The sequence below is a fragment of the Bombina bombina genome, chromosome 1 (assembly GCF_027579735.1).
Source record: "Bombina bombina isolate aBomBom1 chromosome 1, aBomBom1.pri, whole genome shotgun sequence".
Taxonomy (NCBI): Eukaryota; Metazoa; Chordata; class Amphibia; order Anura; family Bombinatoridae; genus Bombina; species Bombina bombina.
The window spans coordinates 481,623,482-481,639,716 of NC_069499.1; the positions used below are offsets into that span (position 1 = coordinate 481,623,482).

General features: G+C 40.6%; 1 protein-coding gene across 1 annotated transcript in view; it reads right to left on the bottom strand.

Annotated features, from left to right (window-relative positions):
• Positions 1 to 16,235, bottom strand: part of CERKL (ceramide kinase like) — a 618,864-nt gene that overhangs the window by 60,059 nt on the left and 542,570 nt on the right. Inside the window, 1 exon segment of the mRNA XM_053698522.1 lies at positions 10,852 to 10,948. Coding sequence (XP_053554497.1) covers positions 10,852 to 10,948 — 97 coding nt within the window.

The following is a 16,235-nucleotide window of genomic DNA, read 5'->3' on the forward strand; positions in this document are numbered from 1 at the left end:
ATGCACACACAGAATTGTGTAGTCTAAGGAGTGGTTAAATGAGCATGCACACACAGAATTATGTAGTCTAAGGATTAGTTAAATGAGCATGCACACACAGAATTGTGTAGTCTAAGAAGTGGTTAAATGAGCATGCACACACAGAATTGTGTAGTCTAAGGAGTGGTTAAAAGAGCATGCACACACAGAATTGTGTAGTTTAAGGAGTGGTTAAATGAGCATGCACACACAAAAACAGAATTTATGTTTACCTGATAAATTACTTTCTCCAACGGTGTGTCCGGTCCACGGCGTCATCCTTACTTGTGGGATATTCTCTTCCCCAACAGGAAATGGCAAAGAGCCCAGCAAAGCTGGTCACATGATCCCTCCTAGGCTCCGCCTACCCCAGTCATTCGACCGACGTTAAGGAGGAATATTTGCATAGGAGAAACCATATGTTACCGTGGTGACTGTAGTTAAAGAAAATAAATTATCAGACCTGATTAAAAAAACCAGGGCGGGCCGTGGACCGGACACACCGTTGGAGAAAGTAATTTATCAGGTAAACATAAATTCTGTTTTCTCCAACATAGGTGTGTCCGGTCCACGGCGTCATCCTTACTTGTGGGAACCAATACCAAAGCTTTAGGACACGGATGAAGGGAGGGAGCAAATCAGGTCACCTAAATGGAAGGCACCACGGCTTGCAAAACCTTTCTCCCAAAAATAGCCTCAGAAGAAGCAAAAGTATCAAATTTGTAAAATTTAGAAAAAGTGTGCAGTGAAGACCAAGTCGCTGCCTTACATATCTGATCAACAGAAGCCTCGTTCTTGAAGGCCCATGTGGAAGCCACAGCCCTAGTGGAGTGAGCTGTGATTCTTTCAGGAGGCTGCCGTCCGGCAGTCTCATAAGCCAATCGGATAATGCTTTTAATCCAGAAGGAGAGAGAGGTAGAAGTTGCTTTTTGACCTCTCCGTTTACCAGAATAAACAACAAACAAAGACAAAGTTTGTCTGAAATCCTTAGTAGCTGCTAAGTAAAATTTGAGAGCACGAACTACATCCAAGTTGTGCAACAAACGTTCCTTCTTTGAAACTGGATTAGGACACAAAGAAGGCACAACTATCTCCTGGTTAATGTTTTTGTTAGAAACAACTTTTGGAAGAAAACCAGGTTTAGTACGCAAAACCACCTTATCTGCATGGAACACCAGATAAGGAGAAGAACACTGCAGAGCAGATAATTCTGAAACTCTTCTAGCAGAAGAAATTGCAACCAAAAACAAAACTTTCCAAGATAATAACTTAATATCAACGGAATGTAAGGGTTCAAACGGAACCCCCTGAAGAACTGAAAGAACTAGGTTGAGACTCCAAGGAGGAGTCAAAATTTTGTAAACAGGCTTGATTCTAACCAGAGCCTGAACAAAGGCTAGAACATCTGGCACAGCTGCCAGCTTTTTGTGAAGTAACACAGACAAGGCAGAAATCTGTCCCATCAAGGAACTTGCAGATAATCCTTTTTCCAATCCTTCTCGAAGGAAGGATAGACTCTTAGGAATCTTAACCTTGTCCCAAGGGAATCCTGCAGATTCCCACCAACAGATATACCAAATTATGTGGTAATTTTTCTGGTTACAGGCTTTCAGGCCTGAACAAGAGTATTAATAACAGAATCTGAGAACCCTCGCTTTGATAAGATCAAGCGTTCAATCTCCAAGCAGTCAGCTGGAGTGGGTCGAACGGACCTAGAACAAGAAGGTCTCTCAAAGGTAGCTTCCATGGTGGAGCCGATGACATATTCACCAGATCTGCATACCAAGTCCTGCGTGGCCACGCAGGAGCTATCAAAATCACCGACGCCCTCTCCTGATTGATCCTGGCTACCAGCCTGGGGATGAGAGGAAACGGCGGGAACACATAAGCTAGTTTGAAGGTCCAAGGTGCTACTAGTGCATCCACTAGAGCCGCCTTGGGATCCCTGGATCTGTACCCGTAGTAAGGAACTCTGAAGTTCTGACGAGAGGCCATCAGATCCATGTCTGGAATGCCCCACGGTTGAGTGACTTGGGCAAAGATTTCCGGATGGAGTTCCCACTCCCCCGGATGCAATGTCTGACGACTCAGAAAATCCGCTTCCCAATTTTCCACTCCTGGGATGTGGATAGCAGACAGGTGGCAGGAGTGAGACTCCGCCCATAGAATGATTTTGGTCACTTCTTCCATCGCTAGGGAACTCCTTGTTCCCCCCTGATGGTTGATGTATGAACTTGGCCCTCGCTAGCTGAGGCCAAGCTTTGAGAGCATTGAATATCGCTCTCAGTTCCAGAATATTTATCGGTAGAAGAGATTCTACCCGAGACCAAAGACCCTGAGCTTTCAGGGATCCCCAGACCGCGCCCCAGCCCATCAGACTGGCGTCGGTCGTGACAATGACCCACTCTGGTCTGCGGAAGGTCATCCCTTGTGACAGGTTGTCCAGGGACAGCCACCAACGGAATGAGTCTCTGGTCCTCTGATTTGCTTGTATCTTCGGAGACAAGTCTGAATAGTCCCCATTCCACTGACTGAGCATGAACAGTTGTAATGGTCTTAGATGAATGCGCACAAAAGGAACTATGTCCATTGCCGCTACCATCAAACCTATCACTTCCATGCACTGCGCTATGGAAGGAAGAGGAACGGAATGAAGTATCCGACAAGAGTCTAGAAGTTTTGTTTTTCTGGCTTCTGTCAGAAAAATCCTCATTTCTAAGGAGTCTATTATAGTTCCCAAGAAGGGAACCCTCGTTGACGGAGATAGAGAACTCTTTTCCACGTTCACTTTCCATCCGTGAGATCTGAGAAAGGCCAGGACAATGTCCGTGTGAGCCTTTACTTGAGGAAGGGACGACGCTCGAATCAGAATGTCGTCCAAGTAAGGTACTACAGCAATGCCCCTTGGTCTTAGCACCGCCAGAAGGGACCCTAGTACCTATGAGAAAATCCTAGGAGCAGTGGCTAATCCGAAAGAAAATGCCACGAACTGGAAATGCTTGTCCAGGAATGCAAACCTTAGGAACCGATGATGTTCCTTGTGGATAGGAATATGTAGATACGCATCCTTGAAATCCACCTTGGTCATGAATTGACCTTCCTGGATGGAAGGAAGAAGTGTTCGAATGGTTTCCATCTTGAACGATGGAACCTTGAGAAACTTGTTCAAGATCTTGAGATCTAAGATTGGTCTGAACGTTCCCTCTTTTTTGGGAACTATGAACAGATTGGAGTAGAACCCCATCCCTTGTTCTCCTAATGGAACAGGATGAATCACTCCCATTTTTAGCAGGTCTTCTACCCAATGTAAGAATGCCTGTCTTCTTATGTGGTCTGAAGACAACTGAGACCTGTGGAACCTCCCCCTTGGAGGAAGCCCCTTGAACTCCAGAGAATAACCTTGGGAGACTATTTCTAGCGCCCAAGGATCCAGAACATCTCTTGCCCAAGCCTGAGCGAAGAGAGAGAGTCTGCCCCCCACCAGATCCGGTCCCGGATCGGGGGCCCGCATTTCATGCTGTCTTGGTAGCAGTGGCAGGTTTCCTGGCCTGCTTTCCTTTGTTCCAGCCTTGCATAGGTCTCCAGGCTGGATTGGCTTGAGAAGTATTACCTTCCTGCTTAGAGGACGTAGCCCTTGGGGCTGATCCGTTTCTGCGAAAGGGACGAAACTTAGGTTTATTTTTGGTCTTGAAAAGACCTATCCTGAGGAAGGGCGTGGCCCTTGCCCCCAGTGATATCAGAGATAATCTCTTTCAAGTCAGGGCCAAAGAGTGTTTTCCCCTTGAAAGGAATGTCAAGCAATTTGTTCTTGGAAGACGCATCCGCTGCCCAAGATTTTAACCAAAGCGCTCTGCGCCACAATAGCAAACCCAGAATTTTTTCTCCGCTATCCTAGCCAATTGCAAGGTGGCGTCTAGGGTGAAAGAATTAGCCAATTTAAGAGCACGAATTCTGTCCATAATCTCCTCATAAGAAGAAGAATTACTAATAATCGCCTTTCCTAGCTCATCAAACTAGAAACACGCGGCTGCAGTGACAGGGACAATGCATGCAATTGGTTGTAGAAGGGAACCTTGCTGAACAAACATCTTTTTTAGCAGACCTTCTAATTTTTTATCCATAGGATCTTGGAAAGCACAACTATCTTCTATGGGTATAGTGGCGCGCTTGTGTAGAGTAGAAACCGCCCCCTCGACCTTGGGGACTGTCTGCCATCAGTCCTTTCTGGGGTCGACTATAGGAAAACAATTTTTTAAATATGGGGGGAGGTACTAAAGGAATACCGGGCCTGTCCCATTCTTTACTAACAATGTACGCCACCCGCTTGGATATAGGAAAAGCTTCGGGGGGCCCCGGGGCCTCTAAGAACTTTTCCATTTTACATAGTGGTTCTGGAATGACCAGATAATCACAATCATCCAAATTGGATAACACCTCCTTAAGCAGAGCGCGGAGATGTTCCAACTTAAATTTAAAGGTAATCACATCAGGTTCAGCTTGTTGAGAAATGTTTCCTGAATCTGAAATTTCTCCCTCAGACAAAACCTCCCTGGCCCCCTCAGACTGGTGTAGGGGCCCTTCAGAAACCATATCATCAGCGTTCTCATGCTCTACAGAATTTTCTAAAACAGAGCAGTCGCGCTTTCGCTGATAAGTGGGCATATTGGCTAAAATGTTTTTGATAGAATTATCCATTACAGCCGTTAAATGTTGCATAGTAAGGAGTATTGGCGCACTAGATGTACTAGGGGCCTCCTGTATGGGCAAGACTGGTGTAGACGAAGGAGGGGATGATGCAGTACCATGCTTACTCCCCTCACTTGAGGAATCATCTTGGGCATCATTTTTACTAAATTTTTTTATGACATAAAATACATATAGTTAAATGAGAAGGAACCTTGGTTTCCCCACAGTCAGAACACAATCTATCTGGTAGTTCAGACATGTTAAACAGGCATAAACTTGATAACAAAGCACAAAAAACGTTTTAAAATAAAACCGTTACTGTCACTTTAAATTTTAAACTAAACACACTTTATTATTGCAATTGCGAAAAAGTATGAAGGAATTGTTCAAAATTCACCAAAATTTCACCACAGTGTCTTAAAGCCTTAAAAGTATTGCACACCAAATTTGGAAGCTTTAACCCTTAAAATAACGGAACCGGAGCCGTTTTTATATTTAACCCCTTTACAGTCCCTGGAATCTGCTTTGCTGAGACCCAACCAAGCCCAAAGGGGAATACGATACCAAATGATGCCTTCAGAAAGACTTTTCTATGTATCAGAGCTCCACACACATGCAGCTGCATGCCATGCTGTCCTCAAAAACAAGTGCGCCATACCGGCGCGAAAATGAGGCTCTGACTATGATTAGGGAAAGCCCCTAAAGAATAAGGTGTCTAAAACAGTGCCTGCCGATATAATCATATCAAAATACCCAGAATAAATGATTCCTCAAGGCTAAATATGTGTTAATAATGAATCGATTTAGCCCAGAAAAAGTCTACAGTCTTAATAAGCCCTTGTGAAGCCCTTATTTACTATCTTAATAAACATGGCTTACCGGATCCCATAGGGAAAATGACAGCTTCCAGCATTACATCGTCTTGTTAGAATGTGTCATACCTCAAGCAGTAAGAGACTGCACACTGTTCCCCCAACTGAAGTTAATTGCTCTCAACAGTCCTGTGTGGAACAGCCATGGATTTTAGTTACGGTGCTAAAATCATTTTCCTCATACAAACAGAAATCTTCATCTCTTTTCTGTTTCTGAGTAAATAGTACATACCAGCACTATTTCAAAATAACAAACTCTTGATTGAATAATAAAAACTACAGTTAAACACTAAAAAACTCTAAGCCATCTCCGTGGAGATGTTGCCTGTACAACGGCAAAGAGAATGACTGGGGTAGGCGGAGCCTAGGAGGGATCATGTGACCAGCTTTGCTGGGCTCTTTGCCATTTCCTGTTGGGGAAGAGAATATCCCACAAGTAAGGATGACGCCGTGGACCGGACACACCTATGTTGGAGAAATTGTATTGTCTAACTAAGGGGTAGTTAAATGAGCAGGCACACACAGAATTGTGTAGTCTAAGTAGTAGTTAAATGAGCATGCACACACAGAATTGTATAGTCTAAGGGGTAGTTAAATGAGCATGCACACACAGAATTGTATAGTCTAAGGGGTAGTTAAAGGACCAGTCAACACAGTAGATTTGCACACAGCATGTGAGAGGAGAGCACAGGTGAGTACCACAGTATGTAAAAAGACACACAGCATGTGAGAGGAGAGCACAGGTGAGTACCACAATATGTAAAAAGACACACAGCATGTGAGAGGAGAGCACAGGTGAGTACCACAGTATGTAAAAAGACAGCAGCATGTGAGAGGAGAGCACAGGTGAGTACCACAGTATGTAAAAAGACAGCAGCATGTGAGAGGAGAGCACAGGAGAGTACCACAATATGTAAAAAGACAGGTAGCATGTGAGAGGAGAGAACAGGTGAGTACTACAGTATGTAAAAAGACAGGTAGCATGTGAGAGGAGAGCACAGGTGAGTACCACAGTATGTAAAAAGACAGCAGCATGTGAGAGGAGAGCAGAGGTGAGTACCACAGTATGTAAAAAGACAGCAGCATGTGAGATGAAAACACAGGTGAGTACCACAGTAGGTAAAAAGACAGGAGCATGTGAGAGGAGAGCACAGGTGAGTACTACAGTAGGTAAAAAGACAGGAGCATGTGAGAGGAGAGCACAGGTGAGTACCACAGTATGTAAAAAGACAGGAGCATGTGAGAGGAGAGCACAGGTGAGTACCACAGTATGTAAAAAGACAGGAGCATGTGAGAGGAGAGCAGTGGTGAGTACCACAGTATGTAAAAAGACAGCGGCATGTGAGAGGAGAGCAGAGGTGAGTACCACAGTATCTAAAAAGACAGCAGCATGTGAGAGGAGAGCAGAGGTGAGTACCACAGTATCTAAAAAGACAGGCAGCATGTGAGAGGAGAGCAGAGGTGAGTACCACAGTATGTAAAAAAGACAGGTGGCATGTGAGAGGAGAGCACAGGTGAGTACCACAGTATGTAAAAAGACAGGAGCATGTGAGAGGAGAGCAGTGGTGAGTACCACAGTATGTAAAAAGACAGCAGCATGTGAGAGGAGAGCAGAGGTGAGTACCACAGTATGTAAAAAGACAGGCAGCATGTGAGAGGAGAGCAGAGGTGAGTACCACAGTATGTAAAAAAGACAGGTGGCATGTGAGAGGAGAGTACAGGTGAGTACCACAGTATGTAAAAAAGACAGGTGGCATGTGAGAGGAGAGCAGAGGTGAGTACCACAGTATGTAAAAAGACAGCAGCATGTGAGAGGAGAGCAGAGGTGAGTACCACAGTATGTAAAAAGACAGCAGCATGTGAGAGGAGAGCAGAGGTGAGTACCACAGTATGTAAAAAGACAGGCAGCATGTGAGAGGAGAGCAGAGGTGAGTACCACAGTATGTAAAAAAGACAGGTGGCATGTGAGAGGAGAGTACAGGTGAGTACCACAGTATGTAAAAAAGACAGGTGGCATGTGAGAGGAGAGCACAGGTGACTGCAGTAGATACTGATGTCAAATATAGGAACCACACAACCTGGGTATAAAACTTTTCCTCCTGTTTACAAATATCGTAAATAGGGAGAGCCTGTGTAAAAGGATCAATATGCCCAGAACAGAATAAGGGTAACAATCACAGACAGTTCTCCTTCAGGTTCCTTAAAAAAAAAAAGAGAGAAAAAAACTAAAAAATTTGTAGCTGTAACTGCAAACTGATCTGACTTTCCCTAGTGCTGGCTGATTATGAGGGTCTTGTTTTTTCACACATGAACACTTGTGTATGTGCAGAGGTGTGAAGCAGTTAACAAGCCAAGTGCCGAACAAGAAAATAATACTATTAAAATGGAAAATGTAAGACAAATAGCCCTAATCAAGAAAGTTAACCATGTTCCTCATACATACAGACCAGTATACATCTTGTCTGATTTATTCTTATTTCCAGCAATATCTCAGAAATGCAAATTTAATTACAAGTAAAGAGCAACATGGTTAGTGATTTTATATAAGAACAGGCTTACATATCACCCATTTACTATGAAGCGTTCCTTCATGAAAGCACCAGCTCAAGAGAGGGAGGGAAATAAATGTACAATGTATGCTGGGAGTTCAGAAATACAGTGGCACAATACTGAGAGGGAAATAGTGAACTATAAATTGCAGAATGCTTTGTAACTCCCAAAATACTGCACTGAACTACATTCAGAGAATTAAAAGACATAGAAACATTCAAATGTCTTTTTGCTCCCTGCGGTTTTACTCCAGGTGGGGAGGAAAATTTAGAGGGGATAAATGCCCCCTCTTGCCCTCCCTTGTGGATGCTCATGGGCCCTAAGGGCTTAGGGAAAGGTTGTGCACACCCATGACTGCCTTTTACTGAATCAATTTAAACTTCCTTAGTTTTATTTTTTTTAAATGCAGCAACATATTTTTAAATTGAACTTCTATCATAACAACATTATTTTGTCCTTTTAAGAAGTATTATAATGTAGTAATAAACATCTATATTAGGATCCACTTTAGCTTTTGCGTCTTATTAAACAGCATTCTAACAGCATGTCTGCTTTGCATATCACACAGAAAGTTAAAAGCTAAAGAAAATAATAATTTGAGAAAATATTCAAACTTGATTATTTGACCCAGTAATGTAGAATAATATTATGTGTAGCATTATCTGCTACAAGCACAGACATGCTTCTGCTGTTAAAAAAATCTTATCTCGAGGCATTATGAGGCTTTCCCCCAGTTTGACAAGTAATATTGGGGTTGATTCCAGTCTAATTATGTTTATTTGCTATTTTATGGCTTCGGATACACCCCATTAGGGTAATCACAATCAAAATCATAACACAATTTTGGGCCTGAAAAAAATGAATTGGATCTGAGTGGATAACAGTAAATTCACCCATACCATGCACTGACAACTTGTGCAATAACAATCCACATAACAACAAGTCACTGACTTAATATTTACCACAAAATGGAAACATTGAGTTCAGCAGCTAAAGGCCATTGATAAATGCTCAAAAATCAAAGAGTGACAGATTAAATTGGCCAACCATCTGTTCATGCTCACACCATAAAAACAAGATGGCACTGCCCATGTCAACGGCAGCAACGGCCCTTTGTGATGACAAATGATTTGCGCCAAATAGTAAATGATACAGATTACATTGTCATCATCCATATGTAAATGTAACACATGAATAAAACATATCTACAAGATATTGACAGCTGCAAAATCAATACAGATATCAATAACAATGTATTTAATTAAAGTCACATACACATGTATTTAATTAACACAATTAACACCTATAAAAGGGATCACTCACTGATAGGGGCCATGTTGCATGTTGGTCATGTTGTCAACATTTCTTATTGGCTGAGGAGGTGATATGGATGTAGGATAAGGAAAAAAGACCACAAATCCACCATTTTAGATTTGTATGGTTATCTGTTTGGCATCCATCATCAGTAGTTCATGGTGCCATTGTGGGAAAATGGAGATCAAGGTTTATGAAGCAGTCAATGCTGCGTATTCTGTGTGAGCCTTCTGGAGTTCAGAGTTAAGAAGCAGCGTTCTTAAGACCGCTGCTCCTTAACTCATCTGCCACCTCTGAAGTGGCAGACAGCAATCATCGTGATTGGATACAATCGGGATGATTGACGCCCCCTGCTAGTGGCCGTTTGGCCACGATGTGCATGGGGCGGCATTGCACAAGCAGTTCACTAGAAATGCTTGTGCAATGATAAATGCCGATAGCGGATCATTTCCCTCCGACATTTAATAAATCGGCCCCTAAATCTCATGACAGTTATCAAGCCCAGCTGACTCAAAAACATTGTGACTGCATTCCCATTTTTACTATATCAAATAATGAATTATTAAAATTGACCCCAGTATTATTAAAGCAACAAAGGAGGCCAAGGTAGATGAGATAAGATCTCAGTAGAGCTGAGAATGAGATAATATGGTGGAGGTGTGGGTATGATGACATATATTTAGAATTCTAGACAGGGGTGATTTTAGGACTATTTAGGAATTTTTCTCCCTAAAAAAATTGTAATGGTGTCCTTACAATTTGCTCAACATTATTTCTAATAGGAATGTACATCAGTAAGCTAAGATGGAATGTAAATAGTGTGTTTCTCATTCATATGATCGGAAATATAAACATTAGGAAGGAAAAATAATGCAATCTGATTTAGTTAAAATTATATTTGGAATGAATAAAAATTGGTAAACAATGTTCCTAAAAAACCCCCACATTTAATTAAAACTGCACAAAAGTACATTGTGAAGATGTCTCAAAGCATGATAGTTGTTTTAATGACAAGTTACCTAACCAAATGTGAAAAATCAGCTTATTTCTTGTAATACAAACATATCTAAATGATGAAGATACATTTTGTTTTCACAATAGCACTATATGACAAATCATGAACAATCTAATGTATATATTCTGATTTTGTTAAGAAACTAAAAGCCCAATATTAATTTGGAGTTAAGGACACATAAGCTTAAGTCCATAGACACAAGTAATAACCCCTTGGCTTAAAATAGCCCTTTATGGACTAAGCTGCATTAGTCTGATTGGTGATTTGTAGAATATCAGCTTTATAACAGCTAATTTATTGTGACACAGCAGAAAGCTAAAGTCTGCTTGTAAGAACACAAGGATCAAAATCCTACAAATCTGTCTGTTCTTCATTGCATTAATTGTGTACTGGTACCTGATCTTTTAGTGTTGCGTATCGTTTCAAATGCCTCACAAATTCTGTTCTTGAAGTATTTCGTACAACAACAAGGGCCATGGTTCCATCATTTAACCTAAAACAATGTAAAACAGTTTAATATCATATTCTGCTATCAAAAGAATATATATTACCTTAAAGGGACACTCAACTCAAGTCAACATAGACCTTTATGATTCAGAAAGAGCATGCAGTTTTAAGACACTTTCCAATTTTCTTCTATTATTACATTTTGCACAGTATTTTTATAATCACACTTTCTGAGGAACAAGATACTACTGAGCATGTGCACAAGTGCACAGGGTATTATGTATACTTGTCTGTGATTGGCTGATGTCTGTCACAAGATACAGTGGGCCGGAAAATGTGAGAAAAATAAATTAGTCAGAAAAAAATAAATCTACTGCTTATTTGAAATTTAGAATAGGTGTTATTGCATTGTCTTTTAATTATGTACTTGTTAATTATGCAATTCTACTGCATTAAATGGTCCTTTAATAAAATAGAACACTGACATAACTTATCTAAACTTTAACTTATAATAAAAATGAAGGCAAGAGGCTAAACACAACATTTGTAAGTGGTCTATTATAGGTCACAGATTGCAAGTATTTCTAAAGTGCCATCAATAACTGACAGTTATTACAAGTTTCAGATAAAGCAGGCAATAACAAAATAAAAAACTTTCCAATATACTTCAATCATCAAAATGTGCACAATCTTTTTATATGCACACTTTCTGAGGCTGCAGCTCCTACTGATCATGTGCAAAAGTGCACAGTATATACGTGTATACATTTTGTGATTGGATGACAACTATCACATGATACAGAGGGAGGACATATTGGATTCACTTGAATTTTAACAGAAAATGTTCTACTACTCATTTCAAATTCAAAGTAAGTGTTATTACATTGTCATTTTATTGTGTATTTGCCAAATATTCAATTCAACTGTAATTAGTGGCCCTTTAAGCCTGGAAGGTCCCAATCTGAAAACGTGGGTTAAAGTATATTGTGGGTACAGAGATGCTCTATCAGAGAACTCCTCCATTATATTGCATAGTTTTTTTACCAGATATTTGCATTTTTTCTTATTTTAAATTAAAATTTAATTGATGAATTACTAAATTATGCTAAACCAATTGGCCTATGTCTAGTGGATAACCTAATTGTTATATTTTCTCAATGATAATCAAATGAGAACTTCTTTCTAATGAGGGGTAGGACATACATCTAGGTGGGAAGGAGGCTGAGTTTATAGACTTTGTATCTCACAGCAATGTAGCACATCAGCGCAGCAGAAAAAGCTGTAAATGTAATGTATTCATTAGACACATACAAACCTTAATTTGCCCTACATGCCTGTGTACAATTTATTTGTACAGATACCGTTTTAAGGGACAACCAGAATTGTTCTTTGACTACCCCTTCAAAAACATCATGAGTATGTTTACCTGGTCTCATTTACTATGATCACTCAGAAGATAGATATACATGAGGTCCTGTATTGATCTAAGCAATCACTAAGTCAAAGGTAGCAAAATAAAAGAGTTCACAATAGTGTAGCAGATTTCAGACAATGTGGTAGGCGCACAAACTGGTTATACTCGCAAGATTGCAGTTAAAATAAGCCTTTTTTTTAAAATCATCACAAAGGTGTCTTCAGGTGCAGCTTCTGGTTTTATTTAAAATACATCTCAACGCCTTTCGGCTAAAAGAAGCCTTTATCAAGAGCATAAAGTTAAAACAATTTCTGGAACAAATGGTGGGTATAACCAGTTTGTGTGCCTACCACATTGTCTGAAATCTGCTACACTATTGTGAGCTCTTTTATTTTGGAGGTGAAAGCAACAAGGTTGACTCAGAGAACGTGGGCAGCTTTGTTCCCTGGAGGTGACACAGAGCCGCCACTTTCAACACTTTCTGCTTCTATACATGGTTTGGGAGAACCGGAGCTGGCAGCGAGCACCTGAAGGGAAGTGCTAACATTACTTCATACTTTATCCTTAGTGATGCAACATAACTGTAAAAGGCTAACAGGAAAATGTTATCTGAGCTGCAGGTAAAAAAAAAAAAAAAGGACAAAATGAACAGCAGCCAATCAGTATCAGCAGGGCTGAGGTCATGAACTCTTTTACTGTGATTTCATGAGATTTAACTTAACTCTCATGAGATTTCATAGTAGACTTCCTTAAACTGAATAGGGAAATAACATGAGTGTGCATGAGGCACGCTCCCTTGATAGTCCCGGGACAGGCATACTGATTTGCTGCTTAAATTCCTTACAATGGGGTGTGAATACTTAGGACATTTTGAGGTAAAATATCTTTCTTTTTTACATAGAGATGTTCAGGTGATATTTTCTAGTCAGCTTTTTACAGATATTCTGCATTACTTGCAACATTTGGGTATCATGTCCCTTTAATGAATGTACAGTGTATTGATTTTATCCAATATTTAAATTATTGGGAATTAGTTAAATTAATTAATACAAAAATAAAAATTATTGATCTATCTACTGCTCTGTTGCACTATTAACCCCTAAATTACAACAACCCTTATTGCACCACTAAAAAGACCTAACTGTTATTAACCTTTCAAAAGCCACAACCCCAACACAAAAAAATCTCCTAAACTGCCACAAACCTCAATGCAAGTGCCCTTCTTCTAAACCCCCCACGTAAATACCCATTGTATAAGATGACTGCACTACGAGACCCCCTACTTAAAATGACTGCTAACCTAATATCCACTCCACCTAAAATAAAACTCTAACCTAAGACCCCCAGCACAAAACCCCTAACATTAACTAACCACTACTCTAAGACCCTCCAATAAACCCCAATCTAGGATCTGCCCCACTACTGACCCCAGCAAACCCCCCAATCTAAACTCAGCCCTAACCTGAGACCCCCAAAAACCTCCTATGTGATAAAAATAAACTTACTAAAAAATACTTTAAAAGATTACAATTATTTACTTTAAAAAAATGTCACAAAAAAAATAATTTTTGCCATCCTAAGTCGTCATCTGTTGTAGTCTATTATGGAATTCCAGTGGCATGCTGTCCCTCACCATGTTCTCTCCTCCACTATTCTACAACTTTCATATAACTGTTTCAGCCATTACTGATTTTTTAACCAATTACTTGTAATAACAAATCAAATTATACTGGTTGCTCAAGGCCAAATGCAAAGTAATGGGCCTTGCGCAATCAGGGAACTTGACTTGTAGTATAGGCAAAAGTAAATTAGGATCAGTAATACAACAAATCTATTCTCTTACAATTTAAAGCATTAACTTTTTGCGCCAGAATGTCTATTTAATATACAAAAAACAAGTATACAGTACTAATTTGTACAAAGCCCAGCACCCAAAAATATCCTTAAATATACAGTTGTATGCAAAAGTTTAGGGACCCCTGACAATTTCCATAATTTTCATTTATAAATAATTGGATGTTTGGATCAGCAATTTCATTTTGATCCATCAAATAACCGAAGTAGTGAAATGAGATTTATTGGATTAACAGAAAATGTGCAATATGCATCAAAACGAAATTAGACAGGTGCATAAATTTGGGCACCCTCGTCATTTTGTTGATTTTAATACCTGTAATTACCTAGAACTGATTAATTGGAACCCACAATTGGTTTGGTGAGCCCATTAAGCCTTGAACTTCATAGACAGGTGCATCCAATCATGAGAAAATGTATTTAAGGTGGCCAATTGAAAGTTGTTGTTCTCTTTGACTCTCCTCTGAAGAGTGGCAACATGTGGGCCTCAAAACAACTCTCAAATGACCTGAAAACAAAGATTGTTCCACATTATGGTTTAGGGGAAGGCTACAAAAAGCAATCACAGATAATTAAGCTGTCAGTGTCCACTGTGAGGAACATAGTGAGGAAAAAGAAGACCACAGGCACAGTTCTTGTTAAGACCAGAAGTGGCAGGCCAAGTAAAATATCGGAGAGGCAAAGGATGGTGAGAACGGTCAAAAACAGTCCACAGACCACCTACAACTTCATCTTGCTGCAAATGGTGTTACTGCGCATCGTTCAACAATTCAGCGCACTTTGCACAAGGAGAAGCTGTATGGGAAAGTGATGCGGAAGAAGTCTTTTCTGCACACACGCCACACTCGCTTGAGGTATTCAAACACACATTTGGACAAGCCAGCTTCATTTTGGAAGAATGTGCTGTGGATTGATGAAACAAAGATTAAGTTATTTGGTCATAACAAAGGCATTATGCATGGCGGCAAAAGAACACAGCGTTCCAAGATAAACACTTGTTACCCACAGTAAAATTTGGTGGATGTTCCATCATGCTGTGGGGCTGTGTGGCCAGTGCCGGTACTGGGAGTCTTGTTAAAGTTGAGGGTCGCATGGATTCCACTCAATATCAGCAGATACTTGAGAATAATGTTGAGGAATCAGTCACAAAGTTGAAGTTACAACGGGGTTGGATATTTCAACAAGACAACGGACCAAAACACTGCTCAAAATCTACTCTGGCATTTATGCAGAGGAACAAGTACAATGTCCCCAGACCTGAATATCATTGAAAATCTGTGGGGTGATTTGAAGCAGGCTGTCCATGCTCGGCAACCATAACACCTAACTGAACTGGAGATGTTTTGCAAAAACAAAATTTATGCTTACCTTACTTAACATTTATTAATTTCTTGACACGGTGAGTCCACGGAATCATCTTAATTACTGTTGGGAATATCACTCCTGGCCAGCAGGGGGAGGCAAAGAGCACCAAAGCAAAGCTGATAAATATCACTTCCTACATTAAAAGAGAGAAGCGCTCAACCTGGGAACGAACAATAGCATAATAGCTTGTTCTATGGCTAGTTACCACCCTAGAAGCAGCCTCTTTTTGCTCAATGTGTGCCTTTCACAGAAAAGAACTTTCCTGTAGCATATCAGTCTGATCCTGACTTCACAGTACAGTCCAGCCCCGAAATACCAGGCAATCCCTTTCTGAACAAGAGAAACAGCAAAACCCCAGACGTACGTTTCGGCCTATTGTGGGCCTCATCAGTGAGGTGCAGCCATATCCCTCTAGGCACACTGAGCAACGGGTCCACGTCTGGATTCCCGCATCACACTTCGGGAGACTTCCCTAAGTGTCATAATTTGCATACATTAAAAGAGAGAAGTGCTCAACCTGGGAACGAACAATAGCATAATAGCTTGTTCTATGGCTAGTTACCACCCTAGAAGCAGCCTCTTTTTGCTCAATGTGTGCCTTTCACAGAAAAGAACTTTCCTGTAGCATATCAGTCTGATCCTGACTTCACAGTACAGTCCAGCCCCGAAATACCAGGCAATCCCTTTCTGAACAAGAGAA